The sequence below is a fragment of the Otolemur garnettii genome, unplaced genomic scaffold (assembly GCF_000181295.1).
Source record: "Otolemur garnettii isolate 467f Iridium unplaced genomic scaffold, OtoGar3 scaffold00032, whole genome shotgun sequence".
NCBI classification, from domain to species: Eukaryota; Metazoa; Chordata; class Mammalia; order Primates; family Galagidae; genus Otolemur; species Otolemur garnettii.
In genome coordinates this window covers 8,533,170-8,557,616 of record NW_003852427.1, presented here as the reverse complement: position 1 = coordinate 8,557,616, position 24,447 = coordinate 8,533,170, and the positions used below count along the sequence as shown (strand labels likewise).

Here is a 24,447-nt window from a genome sequence, read left to right as displayed (position 1 = left end):
AAAAAAAAAAAAAAGTCTTCTAAATATCTGAAGTTCTTATTGCTAGGAGGCCTATTTTGTTGTAGCTTGAAGTGTAACCAAGGACAAAGATTTAAGATCAAAATACTATTTTATCTTTATACTTGTATTACTATTTATAAATAGGGTAGACTTGATGGTGGTAAATAGGAAATGGTTTTATTCTTCTCTCTTTAACGTGCTGTTTGGAGTCTCCCTTTCCTCTCCTTGGATGATACATAAGGTAGAACTCATCACTTCTGGGGAGAAGGTTATGGTCAAATAGTATACATATTCAGATATTTAAAATTCATTCCAGTATCAGTGATATTAAGCGATTATTTTTTTCTTAGGTATGATAATGTTGTTGTGATTTTGTAGGAGAATATGCTTACTTTTAAGAAATGAGTGCTTCATTATTTCAAGGTGAGGAGTTACGACATCTGCATTTTTTTCAAATGGTTTAGCTAAAAATATAGAATGAACTAATATGGCAAAATGTTGACAATTATTGGACCTAGACAGTGATTGTTTGGTGTTTGTGATGGTTAATTTTGTGTGAACTTGAGTGAGCCACAGGGTACCCAGATATTTGGTTAAACATTATTCTGGGTGTGTCTGGGAGAGTGTTTCTGTATGAGATTAACATTTGCATTTATAGTCTGAGTAAAGCAAATTGTTCTCGATAATGTGAGTTGGCCTCATCTAAACCAAACAAAGTCCTGAATGAACAAAAGGCTGAGTAAGAGGGAACCCCTGCCTGACCACCTTCCAGCTGGGACATCAGTTTTTTCCTACCTTCAGACTCAAACTGAAACATTAGCATTTCCAGGGTCTTGGTCTGCCCACATTCGGATTGTTAACTACACATTAGCTTTCCTGGGTCTTCAGTTACTGACTACAGATCTGGGGTTTGTCAGCCTCCATAATTTCATGAACCCATTCTTTGTAATAAAGCTCCTTATATATAAAATGAACAACATATATAGGAGGAACTATATATAGAGGTTACCAAAAATGTATGCACATTTTAAGAAAGGAAAATACTATATTATAATTGTATACATATGCATATATATGCATACTTATAATATTGGTTCTGTTTCTCTGGAGGACGCTAAGGTAGGTAGGTAGATAGGTAGACGGACCGATCAACTCAGATTCAAAGGTTCAGAAATCTGCACTTCTTGAAGGGAGAACCTCAGTGTCAACACCACAAAGACACAAAAACTTAAGAAAAATAATTACAGCCATTTTTGCAGATAATATGCTACAAAGTATGGGCACATGCTTCTAGACATACATGTAGATCCCACTTGATTCACTACTCATGGAGATTGTCCTATGATCTTACAGAGCTCAGGTTGTACTAGCTCCTTGATTTCTTTCAAAAGTTCTCTTGCCACCAAAAGTTCTCTTGGTGTGAGGCAGGGAGAAAAGAAGGACTATATTTCCACTCTCATTCATAATTTAGTGGAGGGGAATTAATTATTACTTCCATTAAAATGGCATTCATAGATGAGTTTACATATAAGATATTGAAATACACTCTCCTAAACTAAAACAGCAACAAAAAACTATTTATAAATAAACATTGGAAATCAAATTCTCAGAAGACCTGTTTGTTATAGCTGTCTATGGGGAGAAAAGAAAAACAACAGAGTATTTTCTACTCAGTAGCTCTATATAGTCCTTTCAATGACACTTTTTCTGATGAGTTCTGTCTTATGAAAATCTAATTTTTAGTCTAGTTACTATTGAGAGTCAGTTTAATCATCTCTGACTAAGAACTGCATGATAGGCCAAGAACTTCTCTTTAAAATGTGTGGGACTTTATTATTCATTCTCCTCACTTTGAACTTCAGCTAAAGTTATGAGCAATAGGAAAAGTCTCTTTTAATATCCTATTTAGCTTAAATATGAGAAGGTAGAAACAGGAAATGTTGAGAATGTACGTAAGGCTAAGTGATTATTCTCTATGTGGATTACTATAAGTTGTTCGTAACTATTTTCAAGTTTAATTCGTTTTAATTTTTCTGCAAAAGTTTTCAGTAGAACTTACATATTTAACATGTTGATGAAACTACTGTATTACCAAAAAATTACAAGTGTAGATCTCATTTAAGATCTTCTTAATACCTAAAATCATTAACTCTGAAAATGATGTTACACTGACACATAAAGCATTCCTTTAATGTATGTATATCACTTTATAGGAATAGGATAAACATTTTGACTAACACATGTCTTGTTTTAAAGGTGCTGTGTAGCATCAATTCAATTATTCACAATCCAAGAGCTCCAGTAATAATTTATAAACAGAGCAAAGGAGGAGCCCCAAATTTTAATAAAGATCTTGTTCAAGATTGTGGATTTGAGCATCTTGTTCCAGTAATAGAAATGTGGGCAGATCAACTGACATCCTTAAAGGTAAGGTGTTGACTATTATTTGCATCAAACATCTGGATTCTTTTGGCTTTATTAATAGGATTTGGCTTAATTTTTCTGTTTTCTTAACTGTAAAGCTGAAAAAGCTTGTTAGCTTATCAAAAACTGTACTATTCTTACTTACCTATCCATTTTAAGTACTATTTAATGTCATCATTGCTGTCAGCTTCTCAGAAGTTTTATCAAACACGAAATTTTTTAGGCCTGTTCCTTCATTGAAAATCTAGAGTGGATGCTCTTTGTACATCTAGGCCATTCCCTATTCTATCTTCATCTTCCTCTTTTTAGTATTTCCAGGCTACATATTTTCCCTGATCCTTCTTTCTTTTTTTAAATTTCAGGTTAATATGACAGTACAAACCATGAGGTTATATAATTTACACATGTAAGGTTAAAGTTTGAGTTGTAGTTGTGTCCTACACCCAGGGAGTGTGCCATATGTCCATGCATTATATCTGTTGGGTGGGAACTTACTGAACCCCCTCCCCACCTCCCCCCTTCTTGAATTTAATTGAGTTTTTCTCTCATGTGGGTCTATGATTGTTAATCTCCTAGTTTTAAGTTGGTATTGAGTACATGTGATGCTTTTTCTAATCTTGTGATACTTTACTTAGAAGAATGTTTTCTAAATCTTTCCAGGTAAAAACAAAAGATATAAAGTCCCCATCATTTTTTATGCCTGAATAGTTTTCCATGGTATGCATATGCCACAGTTTAATATTCCAATGGGTACTTGGGTTGATTCTACATCTTTGTGATTATGAATTGAGCTGCTATAAACATTTGAGTGCAAATTTCCTTGTGGTAAAATGTCTTTTTTTCATTTGGGCAAATACCTAGTAGTGGGATTACAAGGCAGAATAGTAGGTCTGCTATTAGTTCTTTGAGTAATCTCCATACTTCTTTCCATAGGAGTTGTACTAGTTTGCAGTCCTACCAACGGTGCATGAGTGTCCTTTTTCTTTGCATCCAAGCCTGGCCTTTATTTTTCTTCACACAATGTCTTATCTTTTATTTCATTATAATTAAGGATATCTTCTATCTCTTTATATTTTAAATCATTTTTCTTCTCCCAGAACTGAGCTTATCTTCACATCTATTTTCTAGAGCAGGATAATAGCCAGCTAGCAGCCAACCCTACTCTTACCCATCCTGTCTATTCATGGAAGATTAAAATTTGTTCCCTCTGTAAAGTTATTATGTGTTCTTCATTGCATAGTTTCAGGGTTTTTCAGGTTTTGTTGGCTAGTTTACTGAAAGGTCCATTACTAAAGTCAGTACTATTTAATTTCTGTGCCCTTGAAACTTTAGGTTTTCCAGTGACTGTCACACATAACACTACCTATGTTAATGAAGGTATGATCAAATTGTTTGTCAACAGAAACCTTATTACATGCAATAGAAATGATGCAGAAGGTATCTGTTATGAATGTGTAAGCTCCACGAGGACCAAGTTGGGTTTTTTGGTGGGGGAGGGGGGAGGTCAGAGTCTCACCCTTGGTAGAGTGTCGTGGTATCGCAGCTCACAGCAACCTCAAACTCTTGGGCTTAAATGATTCTCTTGCCTCAGCCTCTTAAGTAGCTGGGACTACAGGCACCTGCCACAATGTCTGGCTATTTTTTGGTAGCAGTGGTCATTGTTGTTTAGCAAGCCTGGGCTCAAACCCACCAGCCTCCAGTGTATGTGGCCGGTGCCTACTTACTAAGCTACAGACACTGAGCCAAGGACAAAGTTTTATATTATTTTTTATGATATGTCCCAAGGATCCTGATATACATATAATGAGTGCTCAATTAATATTTGTTAAAAGAATGAAGCAAGATAATATATTCCAAGACAAAATGGGAGTGGTAATATTACATTTTAAAATAATTATAATGAAAACATACCTGTAACTGATGAAAAATTTTCACATTCACCCTAATTTATACTTCCCTTATTATATAGTACTCAGAGTTATATAATATATAAATACTTTTATTGCATGACAGTAGTGAATTAATAACCCTATTTTATAGGCCTGCATTCCTCCAGTGTATGTCTCAGAAAAAGGGTGAAATAGTGACTAACTGTATAAATCAAGGCATTTCCCCAATCATTGTTTGTCAGAGGGTTTTCCAAGTGGGAAAAACAACATTTACTCCACTTTTTTCCTTTTCAGAAGAGATGGACTAGAAAAAGCTCCTTTTCCTAAGAGAAAAGACCAGAAGAGAAAGAAGGCAAAGGAAAGAATCAAATTAATGAATAGTTGTAGTTTATTATGTTCAAAGCATTATGGGAGATATCAGAAAAGGCAAATATGGGATTTAGACTAATTGGAGAGACAAAATGTACTCAAAAATATGAAAGAAAATTTAAGCAATTATGTATGATATCTCATTAGAAGAATTGAAGGCAGTAAAAATAGATCACCTCTGGCTCGGCACCTATAGGTCACCCGGCTAAGGCGCCAGCCACGTACACCTAAGGTGGCGGGTTCGAATCCCCAGCCCGGACCCGCCAAACAACAATGACGGCTGCAACCAAAAAATAGCCGGGCGTTGTGGCGGGCGCCTGTGGTCCCAGCTACTTGGGAGGCAGAGGCAGGAGACTCGCTTGAGCCCAGGAGTTGGAGGTTGCTGTGAGCTGTAATGCCACGACACTCTGCCCAGGGGGACAGCTTGAGGCTCTGTCTCAAAGAAAAAAAAAAAAAATAGATCACCTCTGATGAATTCCAAGTGAATGATGCAGATAGGTCTGGAGGACACTAATAATCTCTCTGAATGATAGCCCCCAAGTAAGGGTTTGCTGTGGTGAATTCTTTTTCTTTTTTCTTTTTTCCAGAGTAATGTGAGGGTGCAGACAATTAGGTTATGTTGTTTGCATTTCTTAGGTAAAGTCCAAGTTGTTGTTGTACCCCTCACCCAGGAGGTGTACTATATACCCTTACTAAGTGCTTATTAGGGAGCGCACACCAGTCTCCCTCCCTTCTCTCCTCTTCCTCGTCCCTCTACCCCTACTTGAATTTAATTGTTCTTCTCTTGTATGAGTGTGTATTTGTCTACTGGTTTCATATTAATATTGAGTACAGTGGATACTTATTTTCTATTCTTGTGATACTTTACTAAGTAGAATGTTCTTCAGGTCCATCCAGGTTAGTACAAAAGATGTAAAGTCTCTGTCATTTTTATGGCTGAATAGTATTCCATGGACTATTCCAATACTATGTTTTGTCAGCAAAACATATACCACAGTTTATTAATCCATTCATGGGTTGGTGGGCACTTGGGTTGATTCTACATCTTGGCAATTATGAATTGAGCTGCAATAAACATTCTAGTCCTTAAGGTAAAATGATTTCTTTTCTTCTGGATGGATACCTAGGAATGGGATTGCAGGATCAAATGGAAGATCTACCCTTAGCCATTTGAGGATTCTCCTTATTTCTTTTCAAAGAGGCTGTATTAGTTTGCAGTCCCACCAGCAGTGTATAAGTACTCTTTTCTCCACATCCATGCCAGCACCTGCAGCTTTGGGACTTTGTGATGTGGGCCATTCTCACTGGGGTTGATATCTCAAAGTGGTTTTGATTTGCATTTCCCTGTTGATTAGGGACAAGGAACATTTTTTTCACATGTTTGTTGGCCATTTGTCTATCTTCTTTGGAGAAGGTTCTCTTCATGTCTCTTGCCCAGTGATAAATGGGATTGTTTGCTCTTCTTTTGTTGATCAATTGAGTTCTCTGTGGATTCTGATTATTGCTTTATAATTAGAATATTCTGAGGAATTGGCTTTATAATTATTCTGAGGATAACAAACAGTAAATTATTTCAAATCAGTTACTTTTGCCGCTGAAGTAACTCATGAATTCTTAGCAGTGCTTCAGAGATTTACACTGCAGTTTCAGGATCTAAATTGAGAAACTACATGAGATTCTTTGAGGCCTCATATCAAAGGTTCTTTATAATATAGCAGCCTCTCAGTTTGGGACAACCATCTTCCTAAATTAATTTTTTTTCTCAGTTTAGAGTTAGCTTAAAAGAAAAGCATAGGTTAGAGAGATGAATGGATAAGTGAAATATGGTATATACATATAATGTGGTATATACTTATATTCAGCCATATAAGGTATGAAACTCTGACCCATACATCATAAGTGAACCTTATGAGGACATCATGCTAAGCAAAACAAGTCAGTCACAAAAGACAAGTACTATATGATTTCACTTATTTGAAATACTTAGAAATCAGAGGCAAAGTAGAATGGTGGTTGCTGGTGGGAGGAGGGAATGGGGAGTTAAATGGGTATAGAGTTTCAGTTTTACAATATGGAAAGAGTCATGGAGATGGATAGTGGTAATGGTTGCACAAGATTATGAACATATTAATAACATTGAACTAACACTGAAAATGGCTAAGATAGTAAATTTTATGTATGTATATTTTACCAGAATAACAAAAAGAGTTAGGGAAGGCACAGAGCCAGCTGTCTCCTTCCTTCTGCCTTTTCTGCTTTTCCAAGAAAGGTGAGCTATGGATGCTGTAGCTTTCCCCAGACCAGTACACTATTGTACACTGTAACTTTCCCATTCCCCAGTGCTCCAGATAGCAGACATACACAGGGAGAAGGCCCGTGGTAATACTCCTTCATCCCCACTGGGCAATGTGAAGAACCTAGGAGAACCTCTTCAATTTTTCACAGCTTACTTGGTAGACTATGCCACACTGTGGAGGAGACAAGAACCTTTCCTTCTTAGTTCTGTAATACTCTTTTATTCTCAAGCAAAAATTTATTATGAGATTGGGTGTGCCTTTTACCATAGACCACTACTTTATAAATGTGCCTGGATGATGGAGCATTAATAAAGGTGTCATTATGTTTCTACTTGCTGACTTTTTTTTTCCAAATTCTAGTGGCACTGATGGTAAATCATTCATTTGATGTGAATTGCTAAAAGAGCCTTCCTACTAAACAAGAGGTTAAAGGTGGCAACATAATGAGTTGTGGGCCTTAACTGGGAGTGTTAAATAAGTGGAAGAGTAACATAAGAAGTTAGAAAAAGGAGGAATTTCTTGTACTTTCTGTATTCTAAAGCTGTGCCTCCCAATACGGTAGCCGCTAGCTACATGTGGCTGTTGATCACATGAAATGTAGCTAGTCTCAATTGAGATGTGCTATAGATATAAAATACATATTGGCTTTAGTATGGGAAAAAAACACTGATTATATATTGAAATAATATTTTGGATATATTGGGTTAAATAAAATTTATTTTTAAAAATAACGTCATCTGTTTATTTTTACTTTCCATATTGTGTCTACTAGACAACTTAAAATTACTGGGAGTCCCACATTACATTTCTTTTGGACGCCATTATTCTAAAGGGCCAGCTCATGCCATGCACATACAGGTTGAATATCCCTTACCAGATATGCTCGGGAGCAGAAGCATTTCAATTATGGATTATTATTTATTTCTTTTTACTTTGGGGATTTGTAGAATATATAATGGTTGAGCATATCTAGCTTGAAAATGCTGAATGCTCCAGTGAGCACTTCCTTTAAGTGTCATGTCAGTGCTCAGAGTTCCAGATTTTGGAGCATGTCAGATTTTCAGGTTAGATATACTCAACCTGTAGTCGATGCTTAGTAAGTATCAACTTACTTATCAAATGATTAGTCATTACAGTGCTCAGTTTTCAATAGCCTCGCTTTTTGTGCACTATTCAAAATAGATTAGAGCAACATGTCTACACCAAGAAAACTATGTAGGGTGTTACGAAGATAAAGCAGAATTAATTTAGAGATCCTTTCAGATTCAAAACTTGCTAGAACCTGACATGGTATCATGGACCTGTCGTTCCACCCAATTAGGAGGCTGAGGCTGGAGGATCCCTTGAGCCCAGGAATTCAAGTCTAGCCTGGACAACATAGCAGATCTGCTATCTTAAAAAAAAGAAAAAACCTGTGTGAAGATACATGTTACAACATTGATAAATCTTAAACATTATGCTAAGGGAAAGAAGCCAGTTGCAAAAGGCCAGGTATTATATAATTGCATTGATGTGAAATGCCCACAGAAGGCATATCCATAGAAACAGAAAGTAGACTAGTAGATAGCCCAGGAGCTTCAGGGAGGGGAGATTGGAAAAGGATGGGAGTGAGATTTCTTTTTGGATGTACCTATTGCATATCCCTGTAAAAACATTAAAACTACTGAATTGAGTATTAATGAGGCTAAATTTTATGGTATGTGAATTACATCTCAATAAAGCAGTTATAAAAAATTCAAAACTGAAATGTAAGGACAAACTTTATATATTAATATTTCTAAATATGTAAGTAATATATAAAAATAATAAGTAACATAAAATTACTTAGGAAATATTCAGGATAATTAGTAGATACTTTTTTTTGATAGGGTCTATATTTATCTGAAGAAGTCAAATTTTAATGGATTTGTTCTAAACTAGTAGTGGTATTTAAAAAAATACCAATGATGGTTTTATACATTATATATATATATCTTTCGCCTGCCTGAATAATGGTTTTATTATTGTTAATATAGAAACTGTTTATTTAATAAATAATACCATGTAGTTTCTTTTGTTACAAAGGATTTATATAAGTCCTTGAAAATACTATCTGCAGAACTGGTGCCTTGGCATAATTTAATGAAGCAGGATGAAGATGAAAGTATCAAAGTTGAAGATTTGTTGTTTATGGTAGATACCATGTTAGAAGAAATTGAAAATAAGGAAAAGGTAATGCTTTGTATTTATATAAATGTTTACCCTTTTATGTACTCTTATTTTAAAAATTGATAATGATATAGATATTAATATTTGTTCTACGAGAGTTCTATTTCTCTTTTTGAAGTTTTTTAAATTAAAGATTTAGGATTATTTACAGATGTGAACTGTCTTTTTTCTAATCCTCTCTTTTGAGCAGGGCAGCAATATGCCAGACTTTGAAATGTTGCAAGCTATTGTTTCTCACTTCCAAAAATTATTTGATGTACCTTCTTTAAATGGAGTCTATCCCCGAATGAATGAAGTTTATACGAGGCTTGGAGAAATGAACAATGCTGTGAGAAACCTTCAAGAACTCTTAGATTTAGGTGATGACCCTTTATCATTTTTACCTAATTGAAGAATTATTCCTAATAATTTTTAAATTATTATTATTTTTTATTATTTTTAAAATTTTGTTTCAGAATGTTAGTGGGCACACGTCTTGTTTACATACCTTATTTTTGCACAGATTGAATCAAAGTTACACGTGTAAGTGTGCTCTTTACCCACACAGTGTGCACTGTACCCAATAGGTGTGAATTTACCCATCCCTTCCTTCTCCCTCCCCCAGCTTGATTTTCAATGAGATTTACTTCTGTATGTATGCTTAAGTGTTGATCAGCTAGTTCAAATTTATCCTTAACAAATTAACAAAAAGTAGGTAAAAGAATTTTAAAGTAAAAATTTTAAAGTAAAAAGAATAAAATGGGCTCAGCACCCATAGCTCAGTGAGTAGGGCACCAGCCACATACACCGAGGCTGGCAAGTTCAAGCCCAGCCCAGGCCTGTTGAACAACAATGAAAACTGCAACCAAAAAATAGCCAGACATTGTGGCGGGAGCCTGTAGTCCCAGCTATTCAGGAGGCTGAGGGCAAGAGAATCTCTTAAGCATAAGAATTTGAGGTTGCTGTGAGCTATGATGCAACGGCACTCTGTCGAGGGTGACATAGTGAGACTCTGTCTCAAAAAATAATAATAAAATAAAAATCAAAAAGATGTTTGATAAAGATAATAATTCTGGAAATTCCTTGTTAAAATAATATCCTGCCCTTTTATTTCTCTTTTGCAGATAGTTCATCCTCATTGTATGTACTGGTAAGCACAGTTGGGAAATTGTGTAGGCGGATTAATGAGGATATCAGAGAGCAGGTTAAGCAGGTATTAGGACCTGAAGATCTCCAAAGGTATTTATTTGAAAAGTTTACAGAATATCATTTAGAATGACTGGGTGTGTTGGCACATGCCTATAGTCCTAGAGACTCAGTAAGCTGAGGCAGGAGGTTCACTTGAACCCTAGGAGTTCAAATCCAACCTGGGCAACGTGATGAAGCTCTATTGGTCTCTCTCCCCCCCCCTCTTTTTTTTTGAGATAGAGTCTGGCCCCTAGTAGAGTACAATGACATCATAACCCATAGCAACCTCCAACTCTTGGGCTCAAACAATCCTCCTGCCTCAGCCTCCTGAATAGCTGGGACTGCCACAAAATCTGGCTTTCTTTTTTTTTCTTCTAGAGATGGGTCTCCCTCTTGCTTAGGCTGGTTTTGAACTCAAGTGATCCACTTGTCTTTTTTTTTTTTTTCCAAGTGTCCAGAATGCTTGGAGGAATGCAATTAAAAGACTTTAGAAACTTCACAAATTATTTACCTTTCCAATTTGGATTACTACCTTTTAAATAATTTGACATCCTAAAATCTCACACCCTCAGAGATGAAAAGAATGCAAAATATTTTTAAAGTAAACATAGATTATATAGATCCTATAAGAAGGTCATGAACTCTTTAGCATAAGCCTGTTCTCAGGGAAAATTATATTCTTGTGAGTTCAGATTGTATCAAGGAAGTCCTATTTTTATATTTATTAATTGATCAGAATTTTTAAAAACACTAGTGGCTCAGCGCTTGTACAAGTGGCTAGGGTGCCAGCCACATACACCAGAGCTGGCAAATTTGAATCTAGCCCAGGCCTGCCAAACAACAATGATAAGTACAACCAAAAAATAGATGGGCATTGTGGCAGGCGCCTGTAGTCTCAGCTACTTGGGAAGCTGAGGCAAGAGAATCACTTAAGCCCAAGAGTTTGAGGTTGCTGTGAGCTGTGACGCTACAGCACAGGGTAACAGCTTAAGATTCTGTCTCAAAAAAAAAAAAAAAAACCCACTAGGCATCTCTAACATAACATTTGATATTTTTGATAAATATTAGGACATTGTAATTATACTTAAAGCAACTTTCTCCACCCCCAATTTTACGCTATAATGCACAGGAAAGGAAACACATCTAAACCTACATATTCCATACGTTCTGCATTTTCCAAAAAGAACCCTCGCATAATCCGACCCTTGAGTCTTCTGATAGTTAATGCTTTTAAATGGAAAGTATATCTCACTATTGCTCTGTTTTTCCCTTCCTGCAGTTTTACTGACTACTTTTTCTTACCATTTAATAGGATGCTGGATATAAAAGCCAATTATTTTTAGAATGCTATAAAAGCATGGTGTCTCTAAGAAGCCCTGAGCTAAATGGGAAATTTGCCGTGTTAGGAATGTTATATAAGTTTAACAAATTTTACACTGATAACATCTGAGATCCCTTTTTTAGAAAAGTGATATTAGTGGACAAAGAGCTCAAAAAAAAGGAAGGACTGAAGTAAATGACCACTATGTTTACATTTAAATTAGGATAATTTCTTCCTATTTTCAAAATGTTAAATTTGTAACCACCTGTTTGCAATCAGATGCAAAAACTCTTAACTTGGAAATTAGGTGTAACCTTTGTATTTTTTAAACAGCATTATCAACAAATTGGAAGAACATGAAGAATTTTTCCCAGCATTTCAGGAATTTACTAATGATCTACTGGAAATCTTAGGTAAGATCTCTGTTGGTATTGGTTAAATTTTGAGTCTTAAAATGTCAGTGTGTTTGAAAGAGGATTTTTCTTAGTCACTGGATTAGTATTTTTACCTGGAGTGTTTGATAGACACTCTGGAAACAGTTCTGGAAACACATTCCTAACTTGCAGTTAGAGTTTGTTGGGATTAGTCTGCAAATAAGAAAAGCACAGACCTTTAAAGGAGACAGAGAAACACTGTTTCTGGCCATGCCCAGTTTAACCCTGGCTCTGTCAGTCCCTAATGGGAAATGTTGGTAGAAGTTAGGACCTTGGAAAATTCTTCCTTCTTTCTTTTCTCCCCCTCCCAACCTCCCCCATTTTGAAGACAGCACCTATATAGTATCTGTGTTTTTAAGTATGCATATAAAATTTCTTCTCCAGTGATATGAAGTAATACAAAAATAGTAAATATCTGTAGAAAGGAAGAAATAAGATATTAATTGTTATACTGTTAGTCATGCTGAGTGTCAACATTAGTAGACGTATGTACTCAAAGAAAAAAAAAAGTGTAATTTTTGGCCAGGTACAGTGGCTGATACCTAGAATCCTAGCATTCTGGGAGGCCAAAGCAGGAGAATCACTGGAGCTCAAGAGTTTGAGACCAGCCTGAGCAAGGAGGAAACCCCATCTGTCCAAAAAAATTGAAAAAATTAGGCATTGTGGCCTGAGCCTGTAGCCCTAGCTACTCAGGAGGCTGAGGTAGGAGGATTGCTTGAACCCAAGAGTTTGACGTTGCTGTGAGCTATGATGCCACTGCACTATACCTGGGGTAAGAGAGTGAGAGACTCTGTTTCAAAAAAAAACAAAACCCAAGTAATTTTCTAGGAATTATAGGCAAAATAAAGACCCTATTTTAAATGTAATCTATTTTAATGTAAAATTAATTTATCTTACTATTAAGAACAGTTTTTAAGCCAGGCATGGTGGCTTATGCCTGTAATCCAGCCCTCTGGGAGGCTGAGGTGCTCAGGAGTTAGAGACCAGCCTGAGCAAGAGCAAGACCTGGTCTCTACTAAAAATAGGAAAACTAGCCAGGCATTGTGGCAGGCACCTGGAGAATGGCTTGAGCCCAGGAGTTGAAGGTTGCTGTGAACTGAGATGCCACAGCTCTACCCAGGGCGACAGTTTGAGGCTCTGTCTTAAAAAAAAATAATAGTAATATCAAATAAAATAAATAAATAATAAAGGGAAGAGCAACCAAAATCCAGATAAACAATGAGAGAGTTAGAATCCAAGGAAGCATGTTTTATGTAAAGGAAATGAGTTTATGAAGAATGCCCTGGCAGGATAATCTGGAAAAAAATAGTGGATATCTAAAAAACCTGCCATTGGGACTCACCTAAAATAGGCTTGGGTCTGGATAATGAGAGAAAGGACTACTTCACCAGTGGCCAGGAGCTTTAGAGAGTGAATTGTGACTTAGGCTGGTTGGAATAAGATAATTTTTTTTTTTTTTTTGTGGCCAGGGCCGGGTTTGAACCCGCTGCCTCGGGTATATAGGGCCAGCACCCTACTCCTTGAGTCACAGGCACCACCCAGAATAAAATAATCTTAAGAAGTGAAATCAAATTCAGAAAGAACCTACCACAGAAGAACCTAAACTGGTTTATCTGGTGAGCTAGACCAGGCTAAGCTGTGTAATACATCGCATTTGATGTTTGTACTCAGAGACACGTCTTACTTTTTGTTGGGAACATAATGCTCATCCTAAAAGGTAGATCTAAGAGTGACCTAATGAGAAATATTCCCAAGAGATAAGACTGTGTTCTGTGCTCTCACATGGAGATCCAGGGAAGAGACACCTTTGCCTGGAATTTGACCATGTAGGAACACCCATGTAGTTATACAGCTCTAAAAAGCATTAGAGTATCACAGATGTAGCCAGTTGGATCTGTTAATAAGAGCACGCTGCTAATGAGGTGATACCAGAGTCAGAGGGTACTTGTAGGCATGTGACAGCTTTTATATAATTAAGATGCCCTATGAAGCATCTGTATCTGAATCAGTGATAATCTATCAACAGTGTTGGAGAAAAAATTAATGTGCATAAAAGCACCAATATTGCCGTCTTTCTGTCTGAGGTTTGTCTTTGCATTGAGGTTCTCATTTCATCTTATCACTAGAAAAAGTTACTTTTTATTCTTGTTTTTCTGTTACAGAAATCGATGACTTGGATGCCATTGTACCTGCAGTAAAGAAATTAAAAGTACTTTCATACTGAAAACAGATCAAATCATTTTTACTGTGTAAATTGCATTCTTAACATTTTGTATTTGGTAGGATTGCTCTCATTTTGAGACAAGGACTATAAAATGTGTTTGCTCTCATAATTCATCCCTTTTTAGAATTGGGTAATTCTTCGTCTATATAATTTTTATTAACGAAGAGATTCTTATACAGAAAATAGTTGCTAAGTTAAAGTAGTATATTAATTTTAGGTCCTTTGATCATTTCTTAAGCAATTCTCGAGCACTTAAAATTTAAGGTCATTTTAAAGCAGAGCTTGTGAGTAAGAGGAACCCAGGGAGAGAGTTTCAAGTAAGTTCAGGGTTTAGTGACATTTGGGTCAGGGCAAAAGGTGTGCCTAAGGCTAAGTCCAGCCACTAAGTAGCTACTGCTCTCCTGGCAAGGATTAATTAGCACATTCTAGTAAGAGATACCTCATGGCAGTTGCCCTTTCAAAGCAGGAAGAAGACACAGAAGAAAGAAAAATGTTTTATCATTTATATTAGGGTAGGAAATGAATCATGGGGTAAAGTAGATGAATAAGTGTCTTTTTTGCAATCTTGATGTAATGCACTTTTTATAAGGACATGAGATCTTTAATAAAATTTTGTAAAGAATTTCTAAACATAAGTGTCCTCAGTGACTTATTTGCACTGCTCACAAATAATGAGTCGTATTCTCTTCCTAGGCTAAACCTTCCTTGGGCAACTGGTTCAGCCCTGCTGCATTTTACATAAGAGTACTTTACTTGCTGTCTTCTGCTTATATTCTCTTCCCAATATTCAGTTAGGTTTTCTTAAGGGACCAGTGCACTGCCTCATCCATTAGTAAAAGCCACTTTGAAGACTTTGAGTCATTCTTGTTGGGTGGCACGTAGGACATTGCAAAGCATGTCCAGGAAGCAGCATGGTGGGATAGAGTAAATGTCAATAGATAGGATTCCGATCCTTAGATTTAGGGATCAGATGTAAGATAATAGGTTCCTTCTAATGGATTTTAAATTCATCGTTTTCTCAACCTGTGGTTACATTTCTAAAGGCTATCTGATAAATTGTAGAACTTATGACTTCACAGATGGGTAGAAAAAGCATTCAATAATGTAAATACTCTGAGATGATTTAATTATTCCAAAAAATTGCTATGAGACAGTTTGGAAATCTAAGAATATTTGAAAGGAAGAAATGTAATTAAAAAATTATTTTAGGAGTGGCACCTGTGGCTCAGTGAGTAGGGCGCCAGCCCTATACATCAAGGGTGGTAGGTTCGTACCTGGCCCTGGCCAAACTACAACAAAAAAATAGCCCGGCATTGTGGCGGGCACCTGTAGTCCCAGCTACTCAGGAGACTGAGGCTAGAGAATCGCCTAAGGCCAGGAGTTGGAGGTTGCTGTGAACTGTGACGCCACAGCACTCTACCAAGGGTGACAAAGTAAAACTCTGTCTCTAAAAAAAAAAAAAAACCCTCAATTTTGTCAGCTAGCTTAAGTACTTGTAGTTAACTCTTATATAAAAGCAGAAGTTATAAAGTTTTTATCAGAGGCCTACAGGTTTTTTAAAGATGCCATTGAGAAAGACAGTGCCACTAATAGAAAAAGCTTTCTACTGGATCTACTTTTATCTAATTTTAATTATTTAAAATATAAGAAAAGTGGCCAAGTGCAGTGGCTCACACCTATAATCCTAGCACTCTGGGAGGCCAATGAGGGCCAATCACCTGAGCTCATGAGTTCAAGATCAGCCTGAGCAAGAGACCCTGACTCTACTAAAAATAGGAAAATTAGCCAGGCCTGGTGGTGTGCACCTAAGAAGCTGAGGGAGGGGGATCACTTGAGCTACACTGATGCCACTGCACTCTATCCACAGCACCATAGCAAGACTATGTAGGTCTCATAAAAAATAATAAAAGTACTGCAATTATTGTTTTGCAATATTTAAATATAAATATTTAAAATATAAAAATATTGACTTTCAAAATTTTATTGATGTAGTGACATACATAATAAACTGTACATATTTATGGTATACAATTTGATAAGTTCTGATATATGTGAACAGCTATAAAACCATCAGCACAATCTAAGACATACATACTCAACATGCCAAAAGTTTTCTCTTTACCCCTGGTAATCCTTCACTACCTTCTCCCATCCCTAGGCAACAGTTGATGTGCTTTCCATCACTATACATTAGTTTGCTTTTTTAAAATTTTTTTTGACAGAGTCTCACTCTGTCACTTGGGCTAGAGTGCTGTGGCATCAGCCTAGATCAAAGCGACCTCAGTGTCCTGGGTTCAAGTGATCCTTCTGCTTTAGCCTTCCTAGTTGCTGGGACTACAGGTACACATCACCACACCTGACTTATTTTTGTAGAGAAAGGATCTCTTCATGTTGCCTAAGCTGGTCTCAAACTCTTGGCCTCAACTGATCCTCTGTAAGTGCTGGAATTGCAAAAATGAGCCATCATAGTTGGTCTGTTTTTTGATATAAAACCAAACTTTTTAGGTGCCTTGCCTCCTTTCTGGTCTATGCTAAAATTCTCATTTAACTCCCTTTCAACTCCTATGTACTCCATTAGTTTTCCCCTTTGGACCATCACTGGGAAACTTGACTTGTGTTGCTTTTTAATTAGCCATGTTTGAAATAAATATTCATGGTTTAACTAGGACTTCTATGTGTTTGGAAGAGGAAGAGTAGGTTTTTACTTGTCTGCCATCTTGATCAACCATTTTAGTGGTGCTAATATTTAGGGTGTAACATAGGCTATATTTCCTTATACTTCTCTGGTGTTTTACCATTTTCAAGGCACTATCTATTTAGCAAGCAATTATAAATGTCACTGTGAGTTTGACAGGATAGGGATCAACTGTTTTAAGAATCTGTCAATCAAAATAGAAACCACAGCAGAAAGAAAAACTTTTTATTATGTATCTTCCATGTACTTAGCACAGTCTGGGATGGTGAGAATAAAAAAACAATTCAAGTAGCTTATAATTTAACTGTAAACAGAAACATCAAATATATAAATAGTTATTTAGTATGTGACCTTGGTAGGTATCTAATGTTTTATAAAATTTATTGTTATGAGGCTAAAATGGAAATGCTATCTGTGGTGAGGAAAGGCCGTTTCAGTATGGAATGGGTTAATGGCAGAGATGGGTTTAAAATAAGCCTTTAAGAAGTGAGTAGGCAGGGCACAGTATTGGGACTATTTTGGAATAGAGTGTCTGCACATGAATAAAGTAGCAGAAAAACAGAGACCAGATTGTGTTAGGTCTAATGGACAAATTAAGGCATGGTTTTGATTTTACAGAAAATAGTAAATCTTAGCTAATTTGTGCATAAAAGTAATATGACTAAGACTTTGTTTCAGGGTGTGGCCATTCTTCGGCAAAGCAGCAGTGAAGGCAGTGATGGGGACAGGAAAACTGATGTAGGGAGTGTTGTTTAGAAAGGTAAGAGAGAAGATATGACCTTGACATAGTAGTTCTAGAGACATCAGACGGCACAAGAAGTATATTTGGTCCTATAAAGTTTGAAATGCAAAAGAGGCACTTGTTTAAATATATAATTTACATATATATCTAAGAGAAATACAGAAAGTGCCGTTTCTTCTGTGGCAGTGACGCTCTTCAGCAGTCTCTGATGCTCTGCTATGAGTTCAGAGATACACCTTGGTTTGGAACTAGCTTTGTACTTTCCTATGGAAATAATGCCACATGCTAGAGTTTGGCCCTTAGTAAGTATATCACTATGACATTGTTGCCATTAGGAAAATACCTTTAGCTCCAAGTCAAATACAGGAATGATCTCCAGGCATACAAGTACCACAGGTAGCAGCTGGAAGGGCTTTGGCACTGTTAGCTCTCGGCAGTTTACAGTTGGGTCACTTTCTATTTCCATAAAAGAAGTGACCTCCCCTGGTCACTTATTGCCCCCCCCAAAACAGGCCTTCCGTACCGCGTTTGTTAGAGATGGAACACTTGCTGACACATACATTCAGGCAGGTCTTAAATCAGATGACATATAATTACCGAAAGTGAAAAAATCACACTGAAGTTTTGATAACTTACTAGGCACAAATAGACCATTTCATTCTCGTTTTGAATAAGATCCAACCACGAAAAAGTAGTTTTATTTTGTTTTTTAAATAACTCTACCTCTTCCTTATACTATTCAGTCACGCAGTTACATTCCACACAAGAATGCATGTATATATTTTCATCCAATGGCTGTTCATATTTAAATGACAAAATATACATATGTACATGCTTTAACATACAGGGGATAATGATACTCCTCCTCATCAGCTTCTGGGCTGTCCATCTGAAGTCAGCTCATACCTGTAAGACAGTTGAGTGTGGCCTTTTGTTAGCAATGCGAGTGTGTCATGGTGACAACAGGACAAGCTACCTCATCCTGCCTGCCTGGGCTGCCGTGGGACCAGCAGAACCTATCTCTCTGTAAGGTGGCCAGTGAGGGTTAAGGACAGAGTTTACAGAGGTCCTTTAGGTGAGATCTGCAGGCAGGGAAACCTTTAAAAAGTTACTAATCTGCTTCCCTCTTGATAACCAAAGGAGCTGAAATAGTCCTGAAGAAGGAACACTTTGGAGAGAATATGGACAGCTAAGATAACATCTTAACTAGCAGCTAACAGTGATAAAAGAAAAGGCCCACTTACCATTGTGAAAAGCCCTTAATCAGATCTTCCTTTGATAGGTCAATCAGTACCTAAACAATCACAAATAATTAGTTACCCTCCAAAACACTGCTCTAAGGAGACACATTGGGATAAACTGAATTGACCATAGCCTCTCCCTAGGTTCCAGAGCTTTGAGCAGGGGCTCTTTTCATTTTTTAATTTTAGAGGTGGGGTCTTGCTATGTTGCCCAAGGTAGAGTGCAGTGGCTGTTCACAAGTGTGATCACGGCACACTGCAGCCTCAAACTCCTAGGCCCAAGCAGCAGTCTTGTCTTAGCTTCTCAAGTAGCCAGGACTACAGGCCCGCCACTGTGCCCGCTCCCAGGGCTCTTTGGCCTTTGGCTTTCACCATGGAGCCTCCCCAGAGGGACAATGCAGTGGACATCAGTATCCTGGGAAAGGTGATTTGCGGTTTGGAGTTTACTTCAGGAATTTCAAGTACTTGAAAACTTGAATTCCAAGTTTATTGAAGAAAGTTATTTTAATGGAAAGAACTTTTTTCATCTGTAAAATTAGAGCTAATACCACCTACTAAATAGTAGTGGGCTGTAAAAAGATGCATATGTGAAGGTGCTTATTAAAACAAACTACAAAGCATTGGACAAGTGCCGTATCTTTGGTCTCTCCCCATCTTCATGGGGATTCTATTTCCTCCACATGTACTTTACATAAAATCCCATCACCACAAAAACTTTGACCTAATGAGACCCAAGCTTCCTACAATGCTGTATTTATCAAAACAATACTTAATATCACATTGGAATACTTGTGGAATGATGGATTTGGATTAGGTTCTTGAGTTTGTTAAAATAGGGTTCATCCATATTTTAAATTTCTATATTCTTTAATTTAAACAATATGAAAACAAACTCGCAGTGAGGCTAACCTCTCCTGGAAGTCAGTTCTGTAGTAACAGGCAGAACAGTTTCATCAGAATTTCTGCAAGGAAGTATTCTACAGTAAACTCCAGTCAAAGTACAGGAGCGACAGAGTGAGTACCCAGAGACCCTCTTCTACTTACTTTCCCTAACTCCTTTCTTCTGTGTGAGCCCAGGGGCCTACTGTTTTTCACTGCGACATCGAGTGACCTCTTCTTTACTTCTTCCATGGGAACAAAAAATTCAAATCTTTAAGAAGCAAAAAGTCAGGAAATGAGATTTATATATTTCAATCACTTTTGTTGAAAACCTAAAATATTTCATTCATTTCCCTACCAAAATGGAGACAGAGACTATTAAGAGTATCTATTAATAAAACAGGTCACAAGTACTCAGCACATCATTGTTACAGATCATCACTGTCCTGCAGTGTTCTCAAAATTCCAGGGAATTGTCAGGAAGGTATTTGCCCCTTTGAGAAGTGACCCAGGCTACTGTGACTTGGAGTCTGCATCTTAATTCTTTACTTCTACCCTGGCTACCACTCTGAGCTGCCCTTCCTTGCCCTGAACAGTACCTGCTTAGAGGACCCCTTCAGCCCCCCTTGCAGGTGTTTTTCTGATCTCCTCAGGGCTAGGTTTGCTGGAGGAACATGCAAAATACTGGCCACCCCTCCTGAGGAGTAAGGCAGAGAAATCTCTGTGTGGAAGCTTTGTAATACTCACAAGAGCCCCCTGGACTCCTTACTTCTAGTTTTATTTTTAGGGCTGGGTTCTCAAGTCTGCCTTCTAAATAATCCAGGCTTATCTTACTATTTTTTTTTTTTTTTTAGAGACAGAGTCTTACTTTATTGCCCTCGGTAGTGTGCTGTGGTGTCACAGCTCACAGCAACCTCCAACTCCTGGGCTTAGGCGATTCTCTTGCTTCAGCCTCCCAAGTAGCTGGGACTACAGGCACCCACCACAATGCCCAGCTATTACCTTACTATTTTAATTTCGAGAATTACTAACAGTTTAGGCTTGTCACAAAAGTCAAATGTTAAACCTTTCCCTCCTGTGTTCCTGCATAAGCAATTCTGTCATCCTTCTATAATTGTATCAGAGCTCTCTTTAAGGGCAAAGTCTTTTACTTGGGAGGTTCTAGAATATAGCATGATGCCTAACAAAGTATTCAGCAAATGTTGAATGGATGAAATCTCTCTTCCCCACACCCTTTCTTAACACTGTTGAACTCAGAAGTGTAGTTCTTGAAGGAACATTAGTTCTTAGACATGGCCCAAAGAGGAATCAGTACAACTCTTACTTATTGGCTAGGATAAGAGGGAACCAAAATTATAAGACACAATACTTTTCTCTATGTTGCTAAAAACGTCTTCTCAGGATCCTGAAGTAGAAGGAAACAACGATGAGATTCAGACTCTGTCCCTTGACTGTTGTCAAGAATGCAAATATTTAGGACAAGACTTACCATCACAGACCAAAAATAATTAATATGATTAGAGTCTATCTACCAGTCTTGTCCTCAAGGACATGGAAGGCTGTTTTACTGCCACCTGTGTTTGGTTGCAGGAGAGAAGACAGGCTAAAAAGCCTAGAGCATTAGAGGAAATTTTAGGTTCTCAGGTTCAAAGAATGTTTATTTTTAACTGCTGGAATTAAGACAGATCATAAAAGAAACATATTGACTAGACAGGCTCAAATCCTTTTACTACCAAAGAGGTTTCATTTAAAGAGAAAGAGTAGGGACCATTCCACAATCAGGAACACTTTAGCCAGCCTGTACCAGCAATAAATGTGGGGAGACATTCTGATCAACTGCCCCGGCCCTCCCTTCCTCCCAAGAGTATAGAAGCTTCACGAAGTCAGAGATGCTGACAGGCTGCCAGGCACACAACAGGTGCTTGACAAATACTCCAACGGATCAGGCGCTCTAGGCAGGCCCATAGCCCACTTACGTCTCATCAAACAGGGGTTCCAGGGTCTTCCTCTTCACTGAAGTCTTCTTACGAAATGCCCACCTCCTTTCTGGCAACAAGTAGACACGGACGTAGGGATCAGCTCCACTGCTGGTACATGGTGTCAGGTTTCTGATTTGGTTTCAAAGATATTGAGAGAAAAAAGGCCCCTGGTTTTCAAACTTGGAAAATACTCAGTGAGAGAAAGCTATACTGGCCATTCAGCTGTAGATGACCTTGAGGATATGGAATGCTTTGTACACTAAGGTGACCAAAAGTGAAGGTCTGCAGAATTAGAGGACAAAATGTCAGATGCACGGTTTCAAAAACATGTATTTTTATGCTTTTGGATAAATCAAGTACCTTCCATCTAAGGAAAGTTAGATATTTCCTCTTGGGAAAATGTACCGCCTATCAGCTGCCCCAGCCCCTGTGACAGTTTTGCAGTGATGATATCTGAGCCCGGCCCTGGGCTCGGAGCCCATCAGCACTGCTGAAGAATGACCACCAAAGTAACCCTTCAAAGTCTTTGTCACTCAGAGTACTTCTAACCTCATTTCATCGCAACATGTTATTCATTTACCGTGGGACTGCATGCCCTGGGCATTGCCTCAAGTGCCCCTCTTCTGATTCATGGGCACCCAGAGTCCCCACAGGACCTTCCTGGCCCCACAGCCCTTTTACCTACAGCCGTTGACCAGCACACGGAGGCAGCGCCGCAGACACACGTAGCGCACTGTGAGCTGAATCTCGCCCAGCCTCCGCTGCCTGAGATGCCCGCTTCTGTGAAGAGAGAATGGTCACCTCTCCTTGTCATTGCAAATGTTGGCCCTCTCCCCCCAAGACAGAGAAGCATGTCCTATTTGAGGAACATAAAGCCATGTGGGTAAATAATTCTCTGTGGGAATTGAATTCTCCAATCTCAGTTGGAGGTCAGTTCCATCCAGCATTCACATAGAACGAGCCTACTTTACAGTTGGATGGGCACGAACCCTGAAGTGGGGTCTGCCTTTACATCATGATTTCTTGTGGAACCTTGGGTGAATTCCTTTGAACTTTGATAGTAAGTTCTAACTTGGAGGGTTATTGCGAAGATTGAATTAAATTATAACATGCTAAGGCCATGTAAATCCCTCATACATAATAGCCAATTATTACGTAATTCCATATTTTAAGCTTTCTACATCATCTCGGTATAATTCTTTAGAATTTAGGAAATGTTTCTGCTGGAAGGGACCTTAACCAAAGTCCAGCATCTACTTTATAGTCAGTCTGTAACCAGAGCCATCACCAGACTGCTGGGCTCTCTCTCCCTTGTCCTTTGTCCTTTGATACCGCGCTGCCTCTCATGAAGATATTTGCTAAAAATCAGAACTTGCACAGAAATTTATAGAAGAGAGACAATATTTGAAGAGATAATGGCTGACAATATTTCTTCCCCTTTTCCATCCAGGGAAGTATTTTTCATGCAGATGATTTTAGAAAAGATTAAGCAGAGAGGTGCATACTCAATGTGGAGGCTGATATCTGTCAGGTCAAAGCAGGAAGAGGCCAGGGAGTTGAGCGAGGACATGCTGGGAGCCAGCCTTGTGGGCGGCCATACGAATGGGGAGGCAGGGCATTTCAAGGGTCTGGGTGACTTGATGGGCCCTGGAGAGTGGGGGCCTGGGACAGTCAGGAAGATGGTGGCTGGACTCTTCTTCTCCCCCATGGGCTCACAGAACCCTTTGGCACTGTCCTTGCCTTTGGGCTCTGGGCCTGTCTCTTGGGGTGTGGGCATGGTGGCAGCAGTGGTAGCACTGGTGGTGTCTGAGGTGCTCTTAGATGCTTCCGTGGTGTCAGAAGCAGGACCTGGAGGACATGGCACATCTGCAGAACCTTCTCCCTGGGGTGAAGCTTTGGAACCCTGGTTGGTGGCCACCTTCTTAATGAACAGAGGACCTTTCTTTAGGGCTTCAGGTCCTGTGTATGGGCTGCCCAGCTCTCGTTCCTCCACACGCAGAAACTGCAAGCAGATGACAAGGTGGTTTATGAGCTGGGCCTGTCACTTCCGCAACCTCAACCATGGTGCTTCTCCTCCCTCCTTCCCCTTAGTTGCCAGTTATCGAGATTGCTTCCTAGGGACTTCCATTTCCAGCAAAAAACTGGGGGGTCCAAATATCTGCCAAAGCTTGTTAGAAATGCCAAATAAAATGAAACAAACAGCCTTTTAAATGCCTAGTCAAATTCATAAAAAGAAAAATTATTTTATAAAGAGAAAAATAAAAATTAAGCCTTCCTAGGATCATTTACCAACCAATTCAAAGAGTTGGGAGAAGAGGCTATGGGTCAATGTGAAACCGAGAACTGAAGGGAAACCCATGAAATCAGGATCTCTTTAGTAAAGACGCAGTCTAGGATAAAAGTTCCACCCACCAGCAAAGACTGATAACAAGACATGTTTGTCTTAGCCTGTTCCCCTCTGGTTGAGGGGGATAAAGTCTTCAAATACAAGTTTTGAGTTCATATTTATACCACCTGTGAGTGGCACCTGTGGCTCAGTGAGTAGGGCTCCAGCCCCACATACCAAGGGTGGCGGGTT

General features: G+C 38.3%; 2 protein-coding genes across 9 annotated transcripts in view; one reads left to right on the top strand and one right to left on the bottom strand.

Moving 5' to 3' along the window:
• Positions 1 to 14,924, top strand: part of CEP70 (centrosomal protein 70) — an 87,936-nt gene extending 73,012 nt beyond the window's left edge. For 6 of the 8 annotated variants that reach the window (XM_023513033.1, XM_023513039.1, XM_023513035.1 and 3 more), the window contains 6 exons: positions 2,257 to 2,427; positions 9,044 to 9,190; positions 9,378 to 9,546; positions 10,291 to 10,405; positions 12,009 to 12,088; positions 14,272 to 14,339. In XM_023513033.1, coding sequence (XP_023368801.1) covers positions 2,257 to 2,427; positions 9,044 to 9,190; positions 9,378 to 9,546; positions 10,291 to 10,405; positions 12,009 to 12,088; positions 14,272 to 14,333 — 744 coding nt within the window. In that variant the 3' untranslated portion in view covers positions 14,334 to 14,339. Of the gene's footprint in view, positions 1 to 2,256; positions 2,428 to 9,043; positions 9,191 to 9,377; positions 9,547 to 10,290; positions 10,406 to 12,008; positions 12,089 to 14,271 lie in introns of all 8 variants that reach the window. The other 2 variants (XM_023513038.1, XM_023513034.1) reach the window with 1 other exon arrangement.
• A 3,419-nt stretch (positions 14,925 to 18,343) lies between these two features.
• The window catches only part of ESYT3 (extended synaptotagmin 3), a 44,519-nt gene continuing 38,415 nt past the window's right edge, over positions 18,344 to 24,447 (bottom strand). Inside the window, exons 18-23 of the mRNA XM_003789428.3 lie at positions 23,375 to 23,871; positions 22,551 to 22,649; positions 21,867 to 21,998; positions 20,056 to 20,161; positions 19,015 to 19,064; positions 18,344 to 18,676 (exon numbers count right to left, since the gene is read on the bottom strand). Coding sequence (XP_003789476.1) covers positions 18,640 to 18,676; positions 19,015 to 19,064; positions 20,056 to 20,161; positions 21,867 to 21,998; positions 22,551 to 22,649; positions 23,375 to 23,871 — 921 coding nt within the window. The 3' untranslated portion in view covers positions 18,344 to 18,639. The remainder of the gene's footprint in view (positions 18,677 to 19,014; positions 19,065 to 20,055; positions 20,162 to 21,866; positions 21,999 to 22,550; positions 22,650 to 23,374; positions 23,872 to 24,447) is intronic.